The 16,867-nt window shown below is 47.1% G+C and overlaps 1 protein-coding gene across 2 annotated transcripts in view; it reads right to left on the reverse strand.

The window, feature by feature from the left end:
* The window catches only part of SH3YL1 (SH3 and SYLF domain containing 1), a 34,286-nt gene that overhangs the window by 10,910 nt on the left and 6,509 nt on the right, over positions 1 to 16,867 (reverse strand). Inside the window, exons 1-5 of one of the 2 annotated variants that reach the window (XM_044262139.1) lie at positions 10,120 to 10,358; positions 9,275 to 9,385; positions 6,661 to 6,774; positions 3,471 to 3,535; positions 743 to 855 (exon numbers count right to left, since the gene is read on the reverse strand). In XM_044262139.1, coding sequence (XP_044118074.1) covers positions 743 to 855; positions 3,471 to 3,535; positions 6,661 to 6,774; positions 9,275 to 9,385; positions 10,120 to 10,183 — 467 coding nt within the window. In that variant the 5' untranslated portion in view covers positions 10,184 to 10,358. Of the gene's footprint in view, positions 1 to 742; positions 856 to 3,470; positions 3,536 to 6,660; positions 6,775 to 9,274; positions 9,386 to 10,119; positions 10,359 to 16,867 lie in introns of those variants that run through there. The other variant, XM_044262140.1, reaches the window with a different exon arrangement.

Genomic DNA, 16,867 nt, shown 5'->3' on the forward strand with positions numbered 1-16,867 from the left:
AGGGCATGGGGAAGGACACATTATGTAAAACCATTATAAAAGGGTGTGCTGATTCGGAGGACTGCGTTGTACCGAACACACAGAAAGCGGATACTTTCCGACTTTGTCTCCCTTTCTTGAAACAGGAATGTACCTTTTAAGAGTACTAAGGACTGTGGGTTCTTCTTACACTGAGTATTTTCATGGAATTTAGAAAACTTTCTAGAAAACTGCATGGTCTGAGTTTTCAGCATTTCTACATTGCTTGAATGACCCCACAATAGTTGTACACTACTTAGTTGTGTTTACTTGTAACTAAGTACTCCAGAAAACTCCATTAACAGGGGGGTAAAATGCTCTCTATGGAATATACACATCACTCTAGTGAAAAGCTTCTATTTCCAATTTTCCATAATTCAGTCTGAAGAAAGTTTTTTTTCTTTCTTGATCAATGCTGCCTTTTATCAGTTAATTAAATTGGACTTGGCTCCTTCAGAGCTTAAAGGTAAATTTTATGTTCCATCCCAGTAGATATAATGGCCTACATTTTTTTTGTTTGTTCCAGTTTCAGATTTTCTCATTTTATCACACTGGCTGTGCTTTACAAATTTCTTATTTCCAAACAACCTCAAACCCTCCGGGACATATATAAACCATAAACCAGTTTCGTTTCAATTGAAGCTTCCTCTTAGGGCAAAACCATGTATAATCTTTAAACCATTACTATCCAACAGCTGTCCAGAAAGTACTTTATGGTACTCACCTTCCCAGGGGCCCAACTGCCACAGTAAAATTCCCTCCAAGGGTCAGGTTACCACCTTTTGCAAAAGCTTCTACTGCTCTGTCATAATTCAAAATTATTACCAAATCTGATACCTGAAAATGAAGAGACCCATTTCTTTAAAAATAATTATGTACAAATGTCATTTAAAATATATGCTGATTAAAACTCAAAATATATACCATATGATGTAGCAAGAATTTCAGTGTAGACAGTGAAAGAAAAAGAGGGAAGAATCATTTTCATTTTGAGCAGAGGACGTAAGCCACGGCTCTTTCCACGGGTTAGCACAGCAAACACCGCTGAGCATTCACTATGCACCAAACACATACTGAGGGGCTCCGTGCACACTCCCGGTCCTCTTGGCAGGCTTGTGATGTAGGCAGTGACAGAGGTCTAGTGAGGTGACTGGACTGTCACGGTGAGAGCCGGAAGAGATCCGACAGAGGTCGTCAGGAAGATTACAAGTACTCCCTTCGACTACACATGCCAAGAAAGGCAACCAGCTAGGACTCCGGGCATAAGATCCAGGGTCCTCAGTGACATTTCCACACTGAAGTCCCTGGCAAGGTCACGTGTCTACACTGATAAAGAGCATGTCGTCCACTTTCTTTTAGGGGCAGAAATTCAGAATAACAGAAGGAAGCTAGTTAACTATTAGTTCATGCCCCTACTGACTTAATTCTCTAAGTAAAAGCAAAAGTCAGAATGTGGGAATAATGCCCCAGACAAGCCAGCATGGAGGAGGTACTCCCCGCCGCTGCACACAGCCCAGTGCGAGCCCAGAAGCGTGGAGAGCCCTCGGGGCTGGAGGCCCAAGCCCGGTCCGGCCCCCTCCTCGAGAGCTGGGTGACCGGCGGCATTCTGACCACTCTGCATCTCTCACCTTTTCCTGCGCACACTCACTTACCCCTCTGAAGACCGAGGGTGTGTGTCACACACACCCTAGAAAAGGAAAGGCATACTGACTGAGGCTAAGAATTTGGGCTAAAAATCGAGCTCTTTGGGTGTGAATTCTACTTCTGCCTCTTGCACATCATGGGATCTTAGGCAAACAATTGAGCATCTTGAAACCTTAGCTCGTTTCTCTGTTTTAAGGTGGGTATGATAACAGGAGCCACATCGGTATGTAGACTCTGCATACACGCAGGCACGTGCAGAGACACACGCGTACGGTTGTTTAAAGGGTTAGCCGAAATCCTCTGTAAAGCCTGGCGTGTTCACCACAACTCAATAAAACATGAAAGGCCAAACAAACTGGTGTTTCAAAGATTACTTAGTTCATATAGTTCTTTAATGTTTCTAATGTTTTCAAATCAGTTTTTCATGGGACCTACAGAAGATACCACCAAAAGAGACCACGCTTGAAAAGACCTAATAGAGATCCCAAACAAGTAGATTCTTTAAAAAATGCTTAATTTGGATCATTTTATGAAAAAAATACAGTTGAGTTCCACAGCACGAACTAAGTACCCCAGCAAACTGACCTCCAGGAAATACTTCACCGTGAGTCCTGTCAACTGTTACTTGCATCTCACATATGGGCAGTTTCTAAAGACTGCAGTGTCAAATAATACAGAGTTACCTAGCATTTTTAAGCAAAATTAAGTCATTTTTCCCATGATTGTGTGAGCTATCTCTTACGTGCATTTTCAGGTAATACATATAAAATTGTTTTGCACAGTGCTTGGTGTGTACACACGCAGAGAGCGCACAGCTCTGGCCCTGACCGTGTGAATACCTGACTGGTACTGTCCTCTCCACCTGTGGCATCGCAGTATAATTAAGGGAAAACTCTAAAAGTCAGTTAAAGAAAAAAAAAATGACCCTTTAATTTTCTGGGTCACCTCAATTCAGCTCTCTCTGAAGAAGAATAAAATGACCCTGTGTTCCTTGGTGATGTCGCTTATGAGAGAACCAGGTCAAAGCTCCACAGAGGTGGGAGAGGGGCCAGGCTCTAGGTTCGTTTCCACAACTTAGAGGAAAAGCAAACAGATTCCCTGAAAGAAAACTGGCAAGAGTTTTCTGGCAAGTAAACAGTGTAAGAAAAACACCCGGAAATGGGATCCGCTTTCTTAGGAGGTCTGCAATGAGATGTCACTGAGTAAGATGCCAGCTCTGCCGTTAAATTTAACCCTTTCGTTAAAGAATGGAGCAAGCCCGATCCCCCTGCAGGAGAAGCTGGCGGAGGCGTGCTAACCCCAGACGGCCCCCGGGAACAGGGTGCTGTGGCCGGGAGCCCACCCGAGAGGCCGTCATCACCAGGAGCCAAGTCACAAAACGAAACCATGCAAAGTGGGCATTTGAAGTAATCTGCAGGCCGGACGGGGCACAACCGTGGGGCTACCGCACCTGAACGCACACTGTGTGAAGCCTGGTGCGCCCGGGGCCCGCTCTACAGCCCGCCACGGACATCAGCAGCTTTGCGAGCCCAAGCCACAGGCGGTCAAGGACAGTGCGGTCCCTGTGAGGCATATCCGTTCCAGAGATGTGCGGAAGGTGGGCGCAGAGCACAGGGTGGATGGGCCGAGCTCTACTCCCCATGAAGAACACGGGAGACACCGGGCAGTCCTAAGAGGGCATCTCTCCGGAAAATGAAATACGGATTCCGTCGGTGGTGAAATGAGAACAGGAGGTAGTCTCGCAAGTTCTGTGCAGTAAGTTTCAGCTGCTTTTAGAGAAAACCGCAATTGTGTGTTTCCACACTTACCTCAATTCCCACTTCGAACCCTCCGCCGAGCCCAGCTATCCCAATGGCTGAAGGCGCAGACCATTCTAACAAAAACGGAGACACGGACGTTACTCTAACTGTAAAGCCCCTTGGCACACAAACATGGGAAGGAAAAATGCTACAGTGAGAATGAACAGTGTTTCTTTTAAAAAATAATGAGACTGTGGCATTTCTCCCTGCAATTTTAATATTATTTAATAAGCGTATATATATCTGGTTAAAAGTATTTTACTGATTACAATATCAATTCACAGCAGCATTTCACAGAGCGAGTCTACAAATGAAGGAAGGGATCCACGTGCATGGAAGAGCCAACGACACCATTAAATCAGGGTACAAGACCACAGTTTGGTTTAAAGTTTTCTTTTTTTGTTTTTAAGACTTTACTTATTTAGCAGAGAGACAGAGATCACAAGTAGGCAGAGAGGCAGGCAGAGAGAGAGAGGAAGGGAAGCAGGCTCCCCGCTGAGCAGAGAGCCCGATGAGGGGCTCGATCCCAGAACCCCAGGATCATGACCTGAGCCGAGGAAGAGGCTTGACCCACTGAGCCACCCGGGCGCCCCAAGGTTTAAAGCTTTCTAAGAGCTTTCATCTACTACATTCACCCTTCTGTAGTCAAACTACTGAAAAAAAATAGGATAAGTTGCGTTTGCTTTGACTGAAAGGTGCTAAGGTCGGAATTAGAATAACGTATTTCTGCGGGTGGGTTTCTGTTCAGAAGTTGCACACAGACAGCACCCTCCTCCAGACCCCCAGCACCAAGTAACAAACCATGGGTGAAGTTCAAAGGGTCATCGTTTCCTGCAGTATGAAGCAGCTTTTTAAAGTTCCTTTACCAACTGCTACATAAATTATGAAACTAGAGGTATATTTTTATGACAATTACCATAGACAAATTTGTGAACAAGATATTATCTATTTCATCAAAATTCAATGTACAGAATGTTGACAAAACAACTTTAAGAAATGTGACATTGCTGGGGCACCTGGGTGGCTCAGCTGTTAAGTCTCTGCCATCAGCTCAGGTCATGATCTCAGGGTCCTGGGATCGAGCCCCGTATCACATCAGGCTCTCTGCTCATTGGGGAGCCTGCTTCTCCCTCTCTCTCTGCCTGTGTCTCTGCCTGCTTGTGATCTCTCTGTCAAATAAATCATTAAAAAATCTTTAAAAAAATGTTTGAAAGGTATTAGGTATTGAGGCTCACAGACTCACAAATCCACGTCCCTTAATCTTTATAAACGTGTGTAATATATCCAACTGTGGAACCCTCACGTACTAAACACATATAGCATTTGACCATTGCAACTTTCAATATTTATATGTTTTACAAAATAATTGAGGTGTATAATTCTATTTTTTAGTTAGAACTTTATCATAGATGTAAGAGAGCAAAAGGAGTCAAGAGAAGTTTATTATAATCACTTTTAAGGGTAACACATTAATAAACTGTTTCTATTGTAAATCTCTGAGGACAAAAACTGGTCTTTTTGTACCTAGTAGAACAAGAAATAGCCTACAAATTCAAGATTATTAAGATTTTAACAAGATAAATTTCCTTACACTTGAAAACTAAGTACAATAATTCCACTTGAATTAGGGAAAAAAATTAATTTGATGGGGGGAGTGTGGGATCGTATAGATAAAGTACTTTCTGAAAGGCTTCTTAGCTTCCTAAATGTAATTTTGTATTCTAGATAACAGGATATTGCTTGGATATATTCAGAACTAATCTACCAGGCTTAGGGGAGTTTCGATTACAGAAATTAGTGTCATATAATCCCAAAGTTGTTTTCCATTTCCTATGTTAAGAACCGTCCCTGTCTGAAGACTGCCCATCTGGCCAGGATCTGGGGAATCTGCTGTTTCATCTGGGCAATTACAGCCGGAGCAGCTGGCCTTCAGGATGGCGGGGAGGGAAGTGGAGGTAGAAAGGGCCACCTGTGGGGCACCTGGGTGGCTCAGTCGTTAAGTATCTGCCTTAGGCTCCGGTCATGATCCCAGAGTCCCGGGATCCAGCCCTGCATCGGGCTCCCTGCCCAGCGGGAGGCCTGCTTTCCCTCTCCCACTCCCCCTGCTTGTGTTCCCTCTCTCGCTGGGTCTCTCTGTCAAATAAATAAAAATAAATAAATAAATAAATAAATTTAAGAAAAGGCCACCTGAGGTTCTGAGAGACCCCGGAGGTTGTCAGGCCTCCCCCTCTGCAGATGGTGCCCCTGTCCACCCCCAGGGGGAACAGCTCACAGACACTGAAGACCCTCTGAGTGGGCCTCCACTTTGTCTGGTGTGACCCGGAGGTCTCTCAGGAAAGTGTGTGCAGTGCTCCAGAAGAAGGGAACTTGGTTGTTTCCATGTCATTGGCAAGGACTAAACCACGAAATGCTGGGCCACAGCTTCGGGGAGAGACTCCAACTTACTCTGGGGACACATCACAGGACACAGTGGACCTGACCACCGAGGTTCAGTGGCCACACGCCCCACAAACTCCCAGATGTATCTACGGTCATTGTCCTACACTCTCTTCCAGATTAAAATTAACTTACCTACACTAAAAAAATCTATTAAGAGAGAAATATGTTCAATTATATGAGCAAAATGAGAATGTTAAATCAGTATAAAAAGCATTTTTTGGGTTATGACGCATGTGCGTATATTTTAAATGTTACTATAAATACTGGCTAAATCTTTGGGAATTAAGGAAAGTATGTTTTGATTTCATCTCTGACAAACCAAATGTTAGATTTCACCCAGAAAGTAAAACCAAATTGTATTGTCCTGATGTGCTTCCAGCTTTAAAACACAGGCTTTAAACAAAACTTTCAGGTTTTATCGTTTCCTACGGGAATAGCAGAAAGTTTCCAGATGGCTCTGATCTTCTTATCAACTTCCAGAGAACAAAAGAAAAGTTGTACCACAAAGCTGAAAATAAGATTCATATTCAACACCAGAAATGCAGATATGGTCACATTCAGTATTTGCTCCATGGAAGAAGTACAAAACGTATGTAAGACAAAGCAGATCTACGCCTGCAAGTGTCGTCCAGCATTTTAAGAGGAGACGAGAACGGGAAGCCCCCGCCTTGTGGACGGGACGTACAGAGTGCACATTCCAGGGTGACAGCAGTAGGAGACTCCCCGCCAGGGGTGTCCAAAATGAAGACAATCAACTTACTTCCGTCCGGAAGACGAGCCAGCACGACCCCGCTGCCTCCTCTAGCAGTTACTAGAAATCCAGCTTTTATCACCGACAAAATGGCAAGGCCCTTCGCTTTAGCGATGACGTGGGCTGCAAAATTAAAGACATCAGGCAGGTGAGCGTCTGGAGTGGACTTGCCTGAACAGACGGCGTTAAGCAGATGGGTGCACAGAAGTTCTGACGGGCAGGACCCCAGGCTTCTCAGGACCGTCTCAGTGGCACTGGTGGGCCAAAGACAACTCGCCAGTGACACGGGGGCCCGATCGCCCTACCGCTCCGTCCTTCCCTGCGCTCTTTCCAACGCCCACAGAACCAACGCCCAGATATGCCCACAACGGGCAACAGGTGGGTTACGTGACGAGATTCTTTTAGTTGACATGTACTAGCAGGACAAATGATTTGGAGATTTCAATTAATTGAGAATATAACTCATAAAAAACAGGTTAATGTTTTAAAGGAAATGCAATCCATACGGAACCAAGTACGAAGGAGAAAGCCAGCAAGTGTGACCTGCACACGGCAGAACCTGGGTCTCAGAGCCGCACAGCTGGTTCACCTTTTACCAACACGAAAATTACATGTGAGCACAGAAAAACGAAGTGATTCACCACTTTAGAAGAGTTTTAGCTTTCGTTCAAGTATTCAAGTACCACGTGCGTCCCAGTGCACTGAGGACAGAGATTACACACTTGGTTACATCACATAGAATGAGTTATCAGCACGCGCGCCCCCCAAACACGGCCCCCCCCGGGTTCCCCCACACAAAACCGCATCTCCCAATAACAAGGGGAGACGGCTTGATGTACTGTCCTTGGTCAAATATTCCACCAAGAAATTCCACATTGGACCTGTACTCAAATACAAGGAAATGCTCTTGAGGAGGCTCTGGAAAACACGACGTTTCTCGTGTAACTATGCACGCCACTTCAAAATGTCAACGGCAGCGTCTCGGAGAGAACATGCTCACAAGCATGACGTCTGCACGTGGACGTGTGGAGCCTCAGAGCCCAGCAACGCACAGCAAACGAGGCTGGGCCTGCCTTCCTCCGGGACTCCGCGAGGCTCCAAGTGCACCGTATGAGGCTGGAACCTTACTGTCTGTCACGGAGGGTTATTTCTACAGCCACATGTTGGCAGAACATCTTCTCCTACAACTCACTCTCCACTCTCCGCCCGCACGGTCAGGACTGCCTCTATTTAGACAAACAAAAGTAGATGGACATATTTTCAATGCCAGGTTTGTTTTTTCCATCCAAATTCAGGGACACTAAAATTCCAATAATGCCTAAATAATTTGTGAATTAGCTTTTCATTTATAATATAGATGCACTGATTACAGATTCCCTGATAGAATTTTACTGCACAAATTCCTTGAGAAATAATCCATACTCAGATGTTTCTATGCCGGGAAATACAATTTGCCCATAAACTGGGCGAGCAGGCTGTGTTTGCTGAAACAGCTGACACATGTCAGAAATGTCTGCTGTCTCCTGTTCCAGAATATCGCCACCGAAGACTCCGTTTCTCTGGCTGAATTTTCTTCAGGCCCTAACACAGTACTTAAAAACTGGTATGTGCGGATAGATCACTGGAGGTCTTGTGAAAAATGCAGATTCTGACCCCTTAGGCCTCAGTGGTGCCTTGAGGTCCTGCGTTTTTAACAAGAACCCAGGGGATGTCCAGCGGCTGGTCCAGTCTGCACGTGGGGTAGCAAGGCTCCTCGGAGCCTGTCTTCATGATGGCAGTAGTAGTGTCCAGACCCAAATAATAATAATAATAATAATATTTATATAGTATTATATATTAAATATAATAATATTATTACAACAGCAAATTAAACTTTTTTAACATTTAAAGTTCTGCTAAACAACTTTAAAAAAATCTGGTGTAAGAAATTAGACTAGTTTTAAAAAAAGAAGTTAAATCCGTTTTGTGATGCAGGATCCGTTTCCCAGGCCCATGATTAATGAAGAGGGAAAGCAGCCTGAAGCAGGCCCCAGGCCAGTTTGCGTAGGAATCTTTGCTCCCGGTACCACCCGTAGGAACAGTAGGAATAACTGGGAGCAGCTGGTTCCCAAAAGCCCATCCTAGCCTCTGGCCTCCTGCTTCTGCCACAGTCCCGCCAGGCCGCTCTGCTCCTAGGGTGTAGGGGGCAGGTTTGGGGGGGCGGTGCTGGTAGAGGTGCTGTTATTTTAATGATCCAAAGAACCTCGTGCACAGCTGGGTTAGGAATGATTGACTCATGTCTTCCCTGACCTCAAAAAAAGAAAACCCAAAGTTAAAATTGGTTTCTGAGATTGGCTAGTGATTCTGCAAGATAAGCTTGCCAAGGCCTCAGAAACCGAGGACGATGAAGGGGAGTTTGGGGAAGCCCAAGTGGGCCCAACTAGGAGGAGGCCGGAAGGGGGGCTCCACAGGGGAGGAGGGTGGGGGAAGGTGGGGGAGGGTGGGCGCCCCAGGAGCCCAGCCGGCAGACCACCAGGAGGAAAGCAGTGCTCTGCGGGCCTGCTGCCCCTGGGGCCTCCGTCTGAGTGCACCCAGCAACTAACGCACGCAACCCAGAGAAACGAGAGGCACATATTTTATTTACCAGGAATGATCTTATCAGGTCCGTTTCTGGAGGTTATTTCCGTGAATTCTCTCAGAATTTTAGCAGCCTTTTTTGCTTCCGATTTCAAATTGGAAGGTATAGGATTATTCACTGAAAGATTAAAAAGGAGATTTTAATGAAAAAATCTAGTAAACAGAGATAGATATGTATTATGATTTCAGTTTTTCTCACGCACAGCGGAGCATTGACCAATTCCATCCTTCTAGACAAAATAAGTGACCTGAAGACCCTCAAATTATTGTCCCTTCTGTTTTCCTGATAACATCAATTCACTCTGAGACTGGGAAACCCTACATTCTCAAAACCCCAGAAATTATAAAATCCTGGGATTCTAAAAGATCTTAAACAAAGTCTGGTCCGATCTCCTAATTACATGTCTGCTCTCTGTAATTCTTAGCTCACCACAATACTAGTTAAAAGACATTAAAATCTGAAGAATTAAGAAAAGGTGTAACTTACAACTGTGTATAATAAAAAATACAATATTTATCTGGATGTTTTTGTCAGAATACTGAACTATCTGCATAGATTCTCCTTGTGAATAAAATTCTGAGACTTGGGAAGTGAGCGACCAGTCCTGTGTTTGCACAGCCCCAGCTTTCAGGCTTGCCTGGGCGTCCTCCAGTCACGCAAGCAGGGTTTGTCCCCCAAAATGCACAGACAACCCTCCCAGACCCGAAGTCTGTGTGGACGGATCGCCCTTCTCACAGGAAAAGCGATCTGGAGAGCCAAGGAGACCACGAGGCACCGATGTCGAGTCTGTGGCTCAAGCCATCAAATGCCTTTTTTATTGCAAAGACAACGTTTTCAGCTCAGAAGTTCACCTGCTTTGGTTCTTTCCGTTTCTGTTCTCAATAGATGCTGGTTGTTCTTTAAATACTTGAGCATATTTTAAAGGGTGTGTTTTTTAATCCTTGTCTGATAATTGCATCATCTCTGGCCTTTCAGGATCTGCTTTTGACAGCTCTTTCTCCTCGTTATGGGTTAGATTTTCCTGTTTCTACCCACTTCTAGCAAAACCGGACGGTTGCCGGACCCGGTGAATATGCTGCGTGCTGGGTCCAGGCTCTGTCGTCGTCTCTGGGGCAGATGCCCTCGGCAGCAGGCAGTGCCGGGAGCCCTGCGTCAGCTCAGTCTTCCCAAGACCTGCTTTTGCGGGGGCCGGGGCGCCTGTCGCGTGCTGGGGACGGAGCCCTGCAGCCAGGCGTGCCCCCCCCCCCGGCTCTCCCAGTGTCCTGGGGCTTCACGCGCTCGCCCCCCGGGTGCGGGAGCTGCGGCCCCTCCGGCTCTGAACTGAAAACTGGTCACCTCCTGGCTCCTCGGTGGTGGCTCTTGGCTCCATGGCACCCACGGGATTTGCGGGGTCCTCCTCGCAGAGTGCTGGAGGTCGCCGTCACCCTGGCCCCCCCGGGCCTGCGTCTGTCTCCTGCAGCACACATCCCGGCCCAGCCGCAGGGGAAGGTGCCTTCGGGCAGGAAAAGAGGCGGCCTCCCGGCTCCGGCCTCCTCCGAGGTCCCCACCACGCTCACCGGGTGCCCCACGGTGCGAGCACACACCCGCTCTCTCTTGCCCAGTTTCGAGGGTTCACAGAAAGTGGCAGCGCGTTTCTGTCATGAACCCCCAGCGTTTACGGGCCGAGTAACGGGAAGTCTCGTTGCGCCCCGTCAAGTCTCTGAACGCTGTTCTGTTTCGTATTCATCTGTAAAGTAAGCAAATGAACCTTCTTCTAGAAGATAAGTCACAAATATTGATTTGCTGTTTGCCATTTCTCTTTTGAATTTTCTTATGATGGTTTTTCTTTTTTTTTTTTTTTAAGATTTTTAAGATATTTTTTAAAGATCCATTGACTTGACAGAGGGAACACAAGCAGGGGAGCGGAGAGGGTGAAGCAGACTCGCGGCCGAGCAGGGAGCCCGTGTGGGGCTCGAGGCCAGGACGCTGGGATCACGACCCGAGGCAAACTCAGACGCTTAACGGACCGAGCCACCCAGCTGCCCCTGATGATGGTTTTTCTACTTCTGTCTTCATGAAATCAAGTTCATCTTCTCTTCTAAGTTTTACAAGTGTCTCTAACTAAACGAAATGATTCCCAAGTTCATATGGAAAAACAAACAAGCAAGAGAACATAGAGAAAAAGTATGTAAAAGAAGCACGAGGGGACAAGCTCTGCCGGAAGCTGCAACGGACGGTGATGCCTGCGTATTGTACCGTGGAGCAAAAACAGGCGGGAAACCCCGTTTTACAAAATAGAAAATTCAGAAACTGACTCGAACATATAAAATAATTTACTACATAATAAAGACAGCACCTTAAATCCTTGTAGAAAAGCTGTATTACACAATAACTGGTGATCTCTGGGGAAATTCATCCACTGCTTCATACAGCAGACCGCTGTAAACTCCAAATTCATCAATGACTTGAAACGCCCAAAATCAAACCATGAAAGAGCCAGAAATTACATGAGAATTACTTTTCAAAGTCACAGTGCAAAAGTCCTAGGTATGACCAAAAAAAGTCTCTATTTTTAAATGATCAGAACGTACGGCACAAGCATAGTGTGAACAAAAAGGGAACTGTACACACATGCAAACACGGAGGGAAACGGCCCCTCCGACTCTGGCACCCACCGGCACTACTGTCAGCCCGACGCTCGTTGACCCCTGCTGCTAAACGTGTGCCCTATTTCCATTTCCAGCTTCTGTAGATATAGTTGTTAGCTGGCAACTGTCTTCAGATGGCACCCCAAAACACCACCCACATTTAGAACCACTGAGTAGCACCATAAAAAACTCCACTGTTACAGTTGACACTGGGAAAGGCAAAGTCCGTACGTCAGAAAAACAGGATGACAAATTTTATTTGAATTTATTTAAATACTAGCGAATTTTTCTTTTGTTTGATTATATTTCCTGTTTCACATATTTTCTGTTCATATACTTTGACTTTTTCTGGTTCCATACTCCTTTTGCCCATAATTTTAATAATGTTGTAAGTCTATGTCTCAACTTGCTTTTTAAAAAAAAAAAAATATTTAGAATTTTCAGCATTTGTTTTTATTTATATGGCAATATTTCTCTGGGTTTTCTACTGTTTCCTTCTTTCTACTACCGTGACTAAAGGCCTTGATTAAAAACAAAAACAAAACCAAAACTGATACAGCCAATATTCCACGTTCTCTACTCGAGCTTCTATTTTACATTAAATATTCGGTCCAGGGCGCCTGGGTGGCTCAGTGGGTAAAGCCGCTGCCTTCAGCTTAGGTCATGATCTCACGGTCCTGGGATCGAGTCCCACATCGGGCTCTCTGCTCAGTGGGGAGCCTGCTTCCTCCTCTCTCTCTGCCTGCCTCTCTGCCTACTTATGATCTCTCTATGTCAAATAAATAAATAAAATCTTTTTAAAAAAATCCTTTAAAAATAAATAAATAAATAAATATTTAGTCCATCTCCAGCTTTCATTGGCATAGGATAGGAAGAACCTCATATTTTTTACATATACAACACAACTTACTGAATAATCCACAGCACTTAAAAATGTCACCTTCATGACAAATGCAAGGAAAATATATTCATATATGTACTCACATACTTAAAAATATATGACAGAGATGATGTGGTAGTTTAATAAATTATTCTGGAACAAATCGTCATTCAAATAAAAACAAAATAAATTTAGATTATAATATCACATCATACAAAAAAATTCAATACCTGATTGCCTTAATACTAAAGGCAAAGTTTAATACTTTTAGAATAAAAGTAACCGAAAATATTTTTATTTTCTGTGCAATGAAGGGTTGCCCTAAACAATGCACAACAATAATAGGAAACTACAGATATATTCAGCTACAGTAAAGTCAAGAAAAAGTGTGTCAACATACATTTGAAAATAAAATACAAGGGAGAGGTCAGACGATATCTGTCATATGAATAAAGGGCAGCTATCTAGGGTTCAGAATGCACAGAATCTTTAAAATTCAGTAAAAACACACATAGTACAATGGAAAACTGGGCACAGTATTCGATCAGCTGATTCACAGAGAGGGAAACTCTGAGGCCGCAACCACCTGAAAAGCTGGACGTGCCCCGTAAGGCCATCGTGAGTCACCAGTGCTCATTCCCTGGGTCGGCAGGCGTGGGACGGTCTGCCGGTCATGACAGGAGGAGGAGGGCCCCAGGGAGGACAGCAGGCGGGGCCGTCCCTACAACATGCCTACTTCACTCCCCGCTGAAGTTGCCAGTAAAGGTCCCCAGGTGTGCTCACTGAGGCCGGGGTGAGTTGAATGCTGGCCCCCAAATTCGTGTCCACCTGAACCCCGAGAATGGGACCTTGCACGGAAAAAGGGTCTTTGCAGATGTAACGAAGGTCCCAAGGGGAGCTCCTCCTAGGCTACCTGGGTGGGTGGACCTGAATCCAGAGATGAGTTTCTTTGTGGGACACAGAGGAGGGAGCACAGTGGCCATGGAGCACCTACGGGCCCCGCATGCCCAAGAGCCCAGGAGAAGGGGCCCTGCAGGCCTAGGAGGGGGTTGGCCCTGCCCAGAGCGGATCAGTTCCCACCAGCGTGCAGCACCCGGAACCAGCACCACGTGTGCAGAGGGGTCGCTGAGGCAGGGCTCCCCCGAGCAATCGAAGAAGAACACGTAGAAACACACACGTTCAAGGAAGGACACGATTTCCCTCAAGAAGAGGCTGAATCAAAACGGTCCGGTGTGGCCCTCAAGCCCGTTCTCCATAGATACCGACCAACCGGCAGACACATGCCGGAGCGGGAACGTGGGAACAGACGGAAAACGGCTGCATGAAGACACATGGGTCATCGTGACGTTCACGGCAACGTTTTGAGGCATGAGCAAAAATAAGAATATGTTTTATATAAAATCTAGAATTTATAACAAAATACATATATTTGTGTGTAAAATTTATGTATAAAATCTACATATGTATAATCGAAGTATGATGCTATTGGATTCGGGGGTGGGGTGGTCCTGGGGAAGGCGTCTGGAGGGGCTTGAGGCTTGGACCTTCCTCCCTTCACTGTGTAGTGGGCCGTGCGTGTTGATTATGTTATGCTCAACAGTCCCTTGTGGGTCTGAAATATTGTATAATGAAGACTGGCGGCAGAAGCTGAATGTTACGTAATTAAATATTTGCTCTATTAGAGGCACCTTATGAGCCCTGCTGTAAACATTCATAGTACAGGTAGTGACCCCGTCAGTTGTCTGTCATTTCGAATCTGACCTCGCAGGGCCACGACATTCGTTGCATGCAGAGGCATGGAAAAGCAGAAACTGTACGCTTACCGCTGACACACTCCTGTGCACACACAGAGACCCTACCCCCACCCCGGCCCCGCACACACAGGCAAACAGGCCTGAACAGAATCCCAAGGGGAGGACTGGGAGGGAAGCTGCACACTAAACACTTTTTTGCTGTGGTTTGCATTTGGATGACACGGACAGTTCTGGAATCTGAATTTTTAGGAGCTCATAGAGTGTTACTCCTCATCTTCTCAGTCATGTACTTATTTAGAAATAAAACTATCCCATCTTCATGACGGTACAGAGATACTGAAAGCTGATAGTCTTTTGGGACTGCTCCTTTTATTGGCAATGGCTCCTTCTAAGCACAGAGATGAACACAGAAAAATCTTCAGAAGCACAGGGAAGCTATCTTAAGACAGCCATCAAAATTATGTCAACCTACTAGCAATCTTTAAATCTGTCCTATTATTAATGCTTTGATTATACAGTTTGGATTTAGAGGGTCTCAGAAAAAATACAAACTAGAAAAATTCCTTTAAAGTCCATTTTATGGGGGTAGTTTTTAGCCATGACTCCAGCTGGTACACTAATGACATACAATTGTTTTATGTATTCCCCGTGACCTAGAAAATACATAGATGGCAAGGGGCGTTTCCAGCCTCCAGTTTTCCACATCTCCTGCACAGGACGGGGCCAGCGTACAGGAGTCAAAAGTCACGAGGTGAGCACGCACGGTGACAGCAGTGGCTTCGTCTCCCTCTTGGTGGCTGAGGAGGAGACGGGCTGTGAGTTGGGAGATGGAGCTGGAGAACTACCACAGAGTCGCCTGCCCCTGAGGTACACGCCCCGCTGTCCCTCGCAGCATAACGGGACGGGGCGTCCGAGTTCCTCACTCCTGTGCTGCCGGAGGCCGGGCAGAGCAGTGCACCTTTCACGGGACGGGCCAGCGGCGCCCAGAGGTTCCGTGTCGCAGGCTGTGTGGCTGGGCCAGCCGCCTGCCCACGTGGGTCCCCGTGTCCCCGCGGCACTTCTCTCCACCCTCCCTCTCCTGTCGCTGTCGCCGTCCCAAGGGGGATGGACAGCGCCCAGGGAGAGCAGCCCGGACCCAGCGCGCACACTGGTCGGCGGTCCCTGCAGGAGAGGCTCTGGCTGGGCTAAGTGACTGAGATCTGGAGGCTTCTTACCGCGGCTAATATCCCCCTGATCACCACGTTTCCAGCATCACTTCTGCTCTCCGAAGAAGACAGATGGTGGGGAAGAACCTGCGACTTTCATTCTCGGACTTAATTTGGCCTGTCCTGCATCCGTGCTGTCCGTTCACTGCTCTGGAGAGGCGGGAACGTGGGCACCGCCACCGAGCGCAATCCGGCCTCCGCTAACGCGCTCAGTTACGGGGTTTCCTCACACACTAGTGCACGTCCTTCTAAGAGGAGCCCAGCAGCAGCTTTGCCTATTAAACGTAAAACGTAACAAGATGCCCCTTCTCCACACCAACGCCTCTCAGTGTGCCCCGAAAGCAACGGGCAGCTCTAGGGCCCTACCCCGTGCTGTCCTCGGGCGCCCGAGCTCCGCGGCAACCCCCTCTGCCCTCCAGAGCCGGAGCGCAGCCCGGGGTGAGCCGGGAGGAAGAAGGGGAGCAGCAGGTTGCCAGGGCGGTCGGCGATGCGCCCAGGGCTGAGGGAGCGCTCAGCAAGGACGGGTTTGGAGGGGGTGCACACTCCTTGGAGGGGACGGCCACGTTCTCCCAGGCTGGACCTGCTCTGGGGCTGGTGGGCCACCCTTGGGTGGGGGGGCAGGCCGTCCGCAGCCAGTGGCACGGGCCTGTGGTTGGTGTCTGGGCGCCGGCAGGAGCTGTGAGTTCTGGTTTCTGAGTACAGGGGCCTCTCCTGGGCCTGCAGCTGGGTGTGGCGCCCTCTCGCCACACGGCTGACCCCTCGGTCTCTGGCGATGTCCCTCCCATGGCCACTCCTGGGGAAGGTCGTCCCTGTGCCTGCCTGAAAGGATTCATCCTCTAAGGGCTGCTGCTGCTGATCCCGGAGCCCACACTGAAGGGCACCCTGGGAGCTGAGGGGCAGGAAGTGGGAAAGGGGACCCCCCGCCGCGGTCGGCCAGCGGTAGCCCTGGGCCAAGTGCAGCTAACATCTATGACCTGTGGGCTGGGAGGTAAGACGACGTCTTACCTTTTACCTGCTAAACAAATTAAATCAAAAGGATAATAATATTTTGTGTGAAAACACATCCTCATGGACGTAACCGGTAAGATCAGTTCTGGCTGAACATGCGTGATTTACTTTGATGAGAAGGAACA

This window comes from Neovison vison, chromosome 8 (assembly GCF_020171115.1).
Source record: "Neovison vison isolate M4711 chromosome 8, ASM_NN_V1, whole genome shotgun sequence".
NCBI classification, from domain to species: domain Eukaryota; kingdom Metazoa; phylum Chordata; class Mammalia; order Carnivora; family Mustelidae; genus Neogale; species Neogale vison.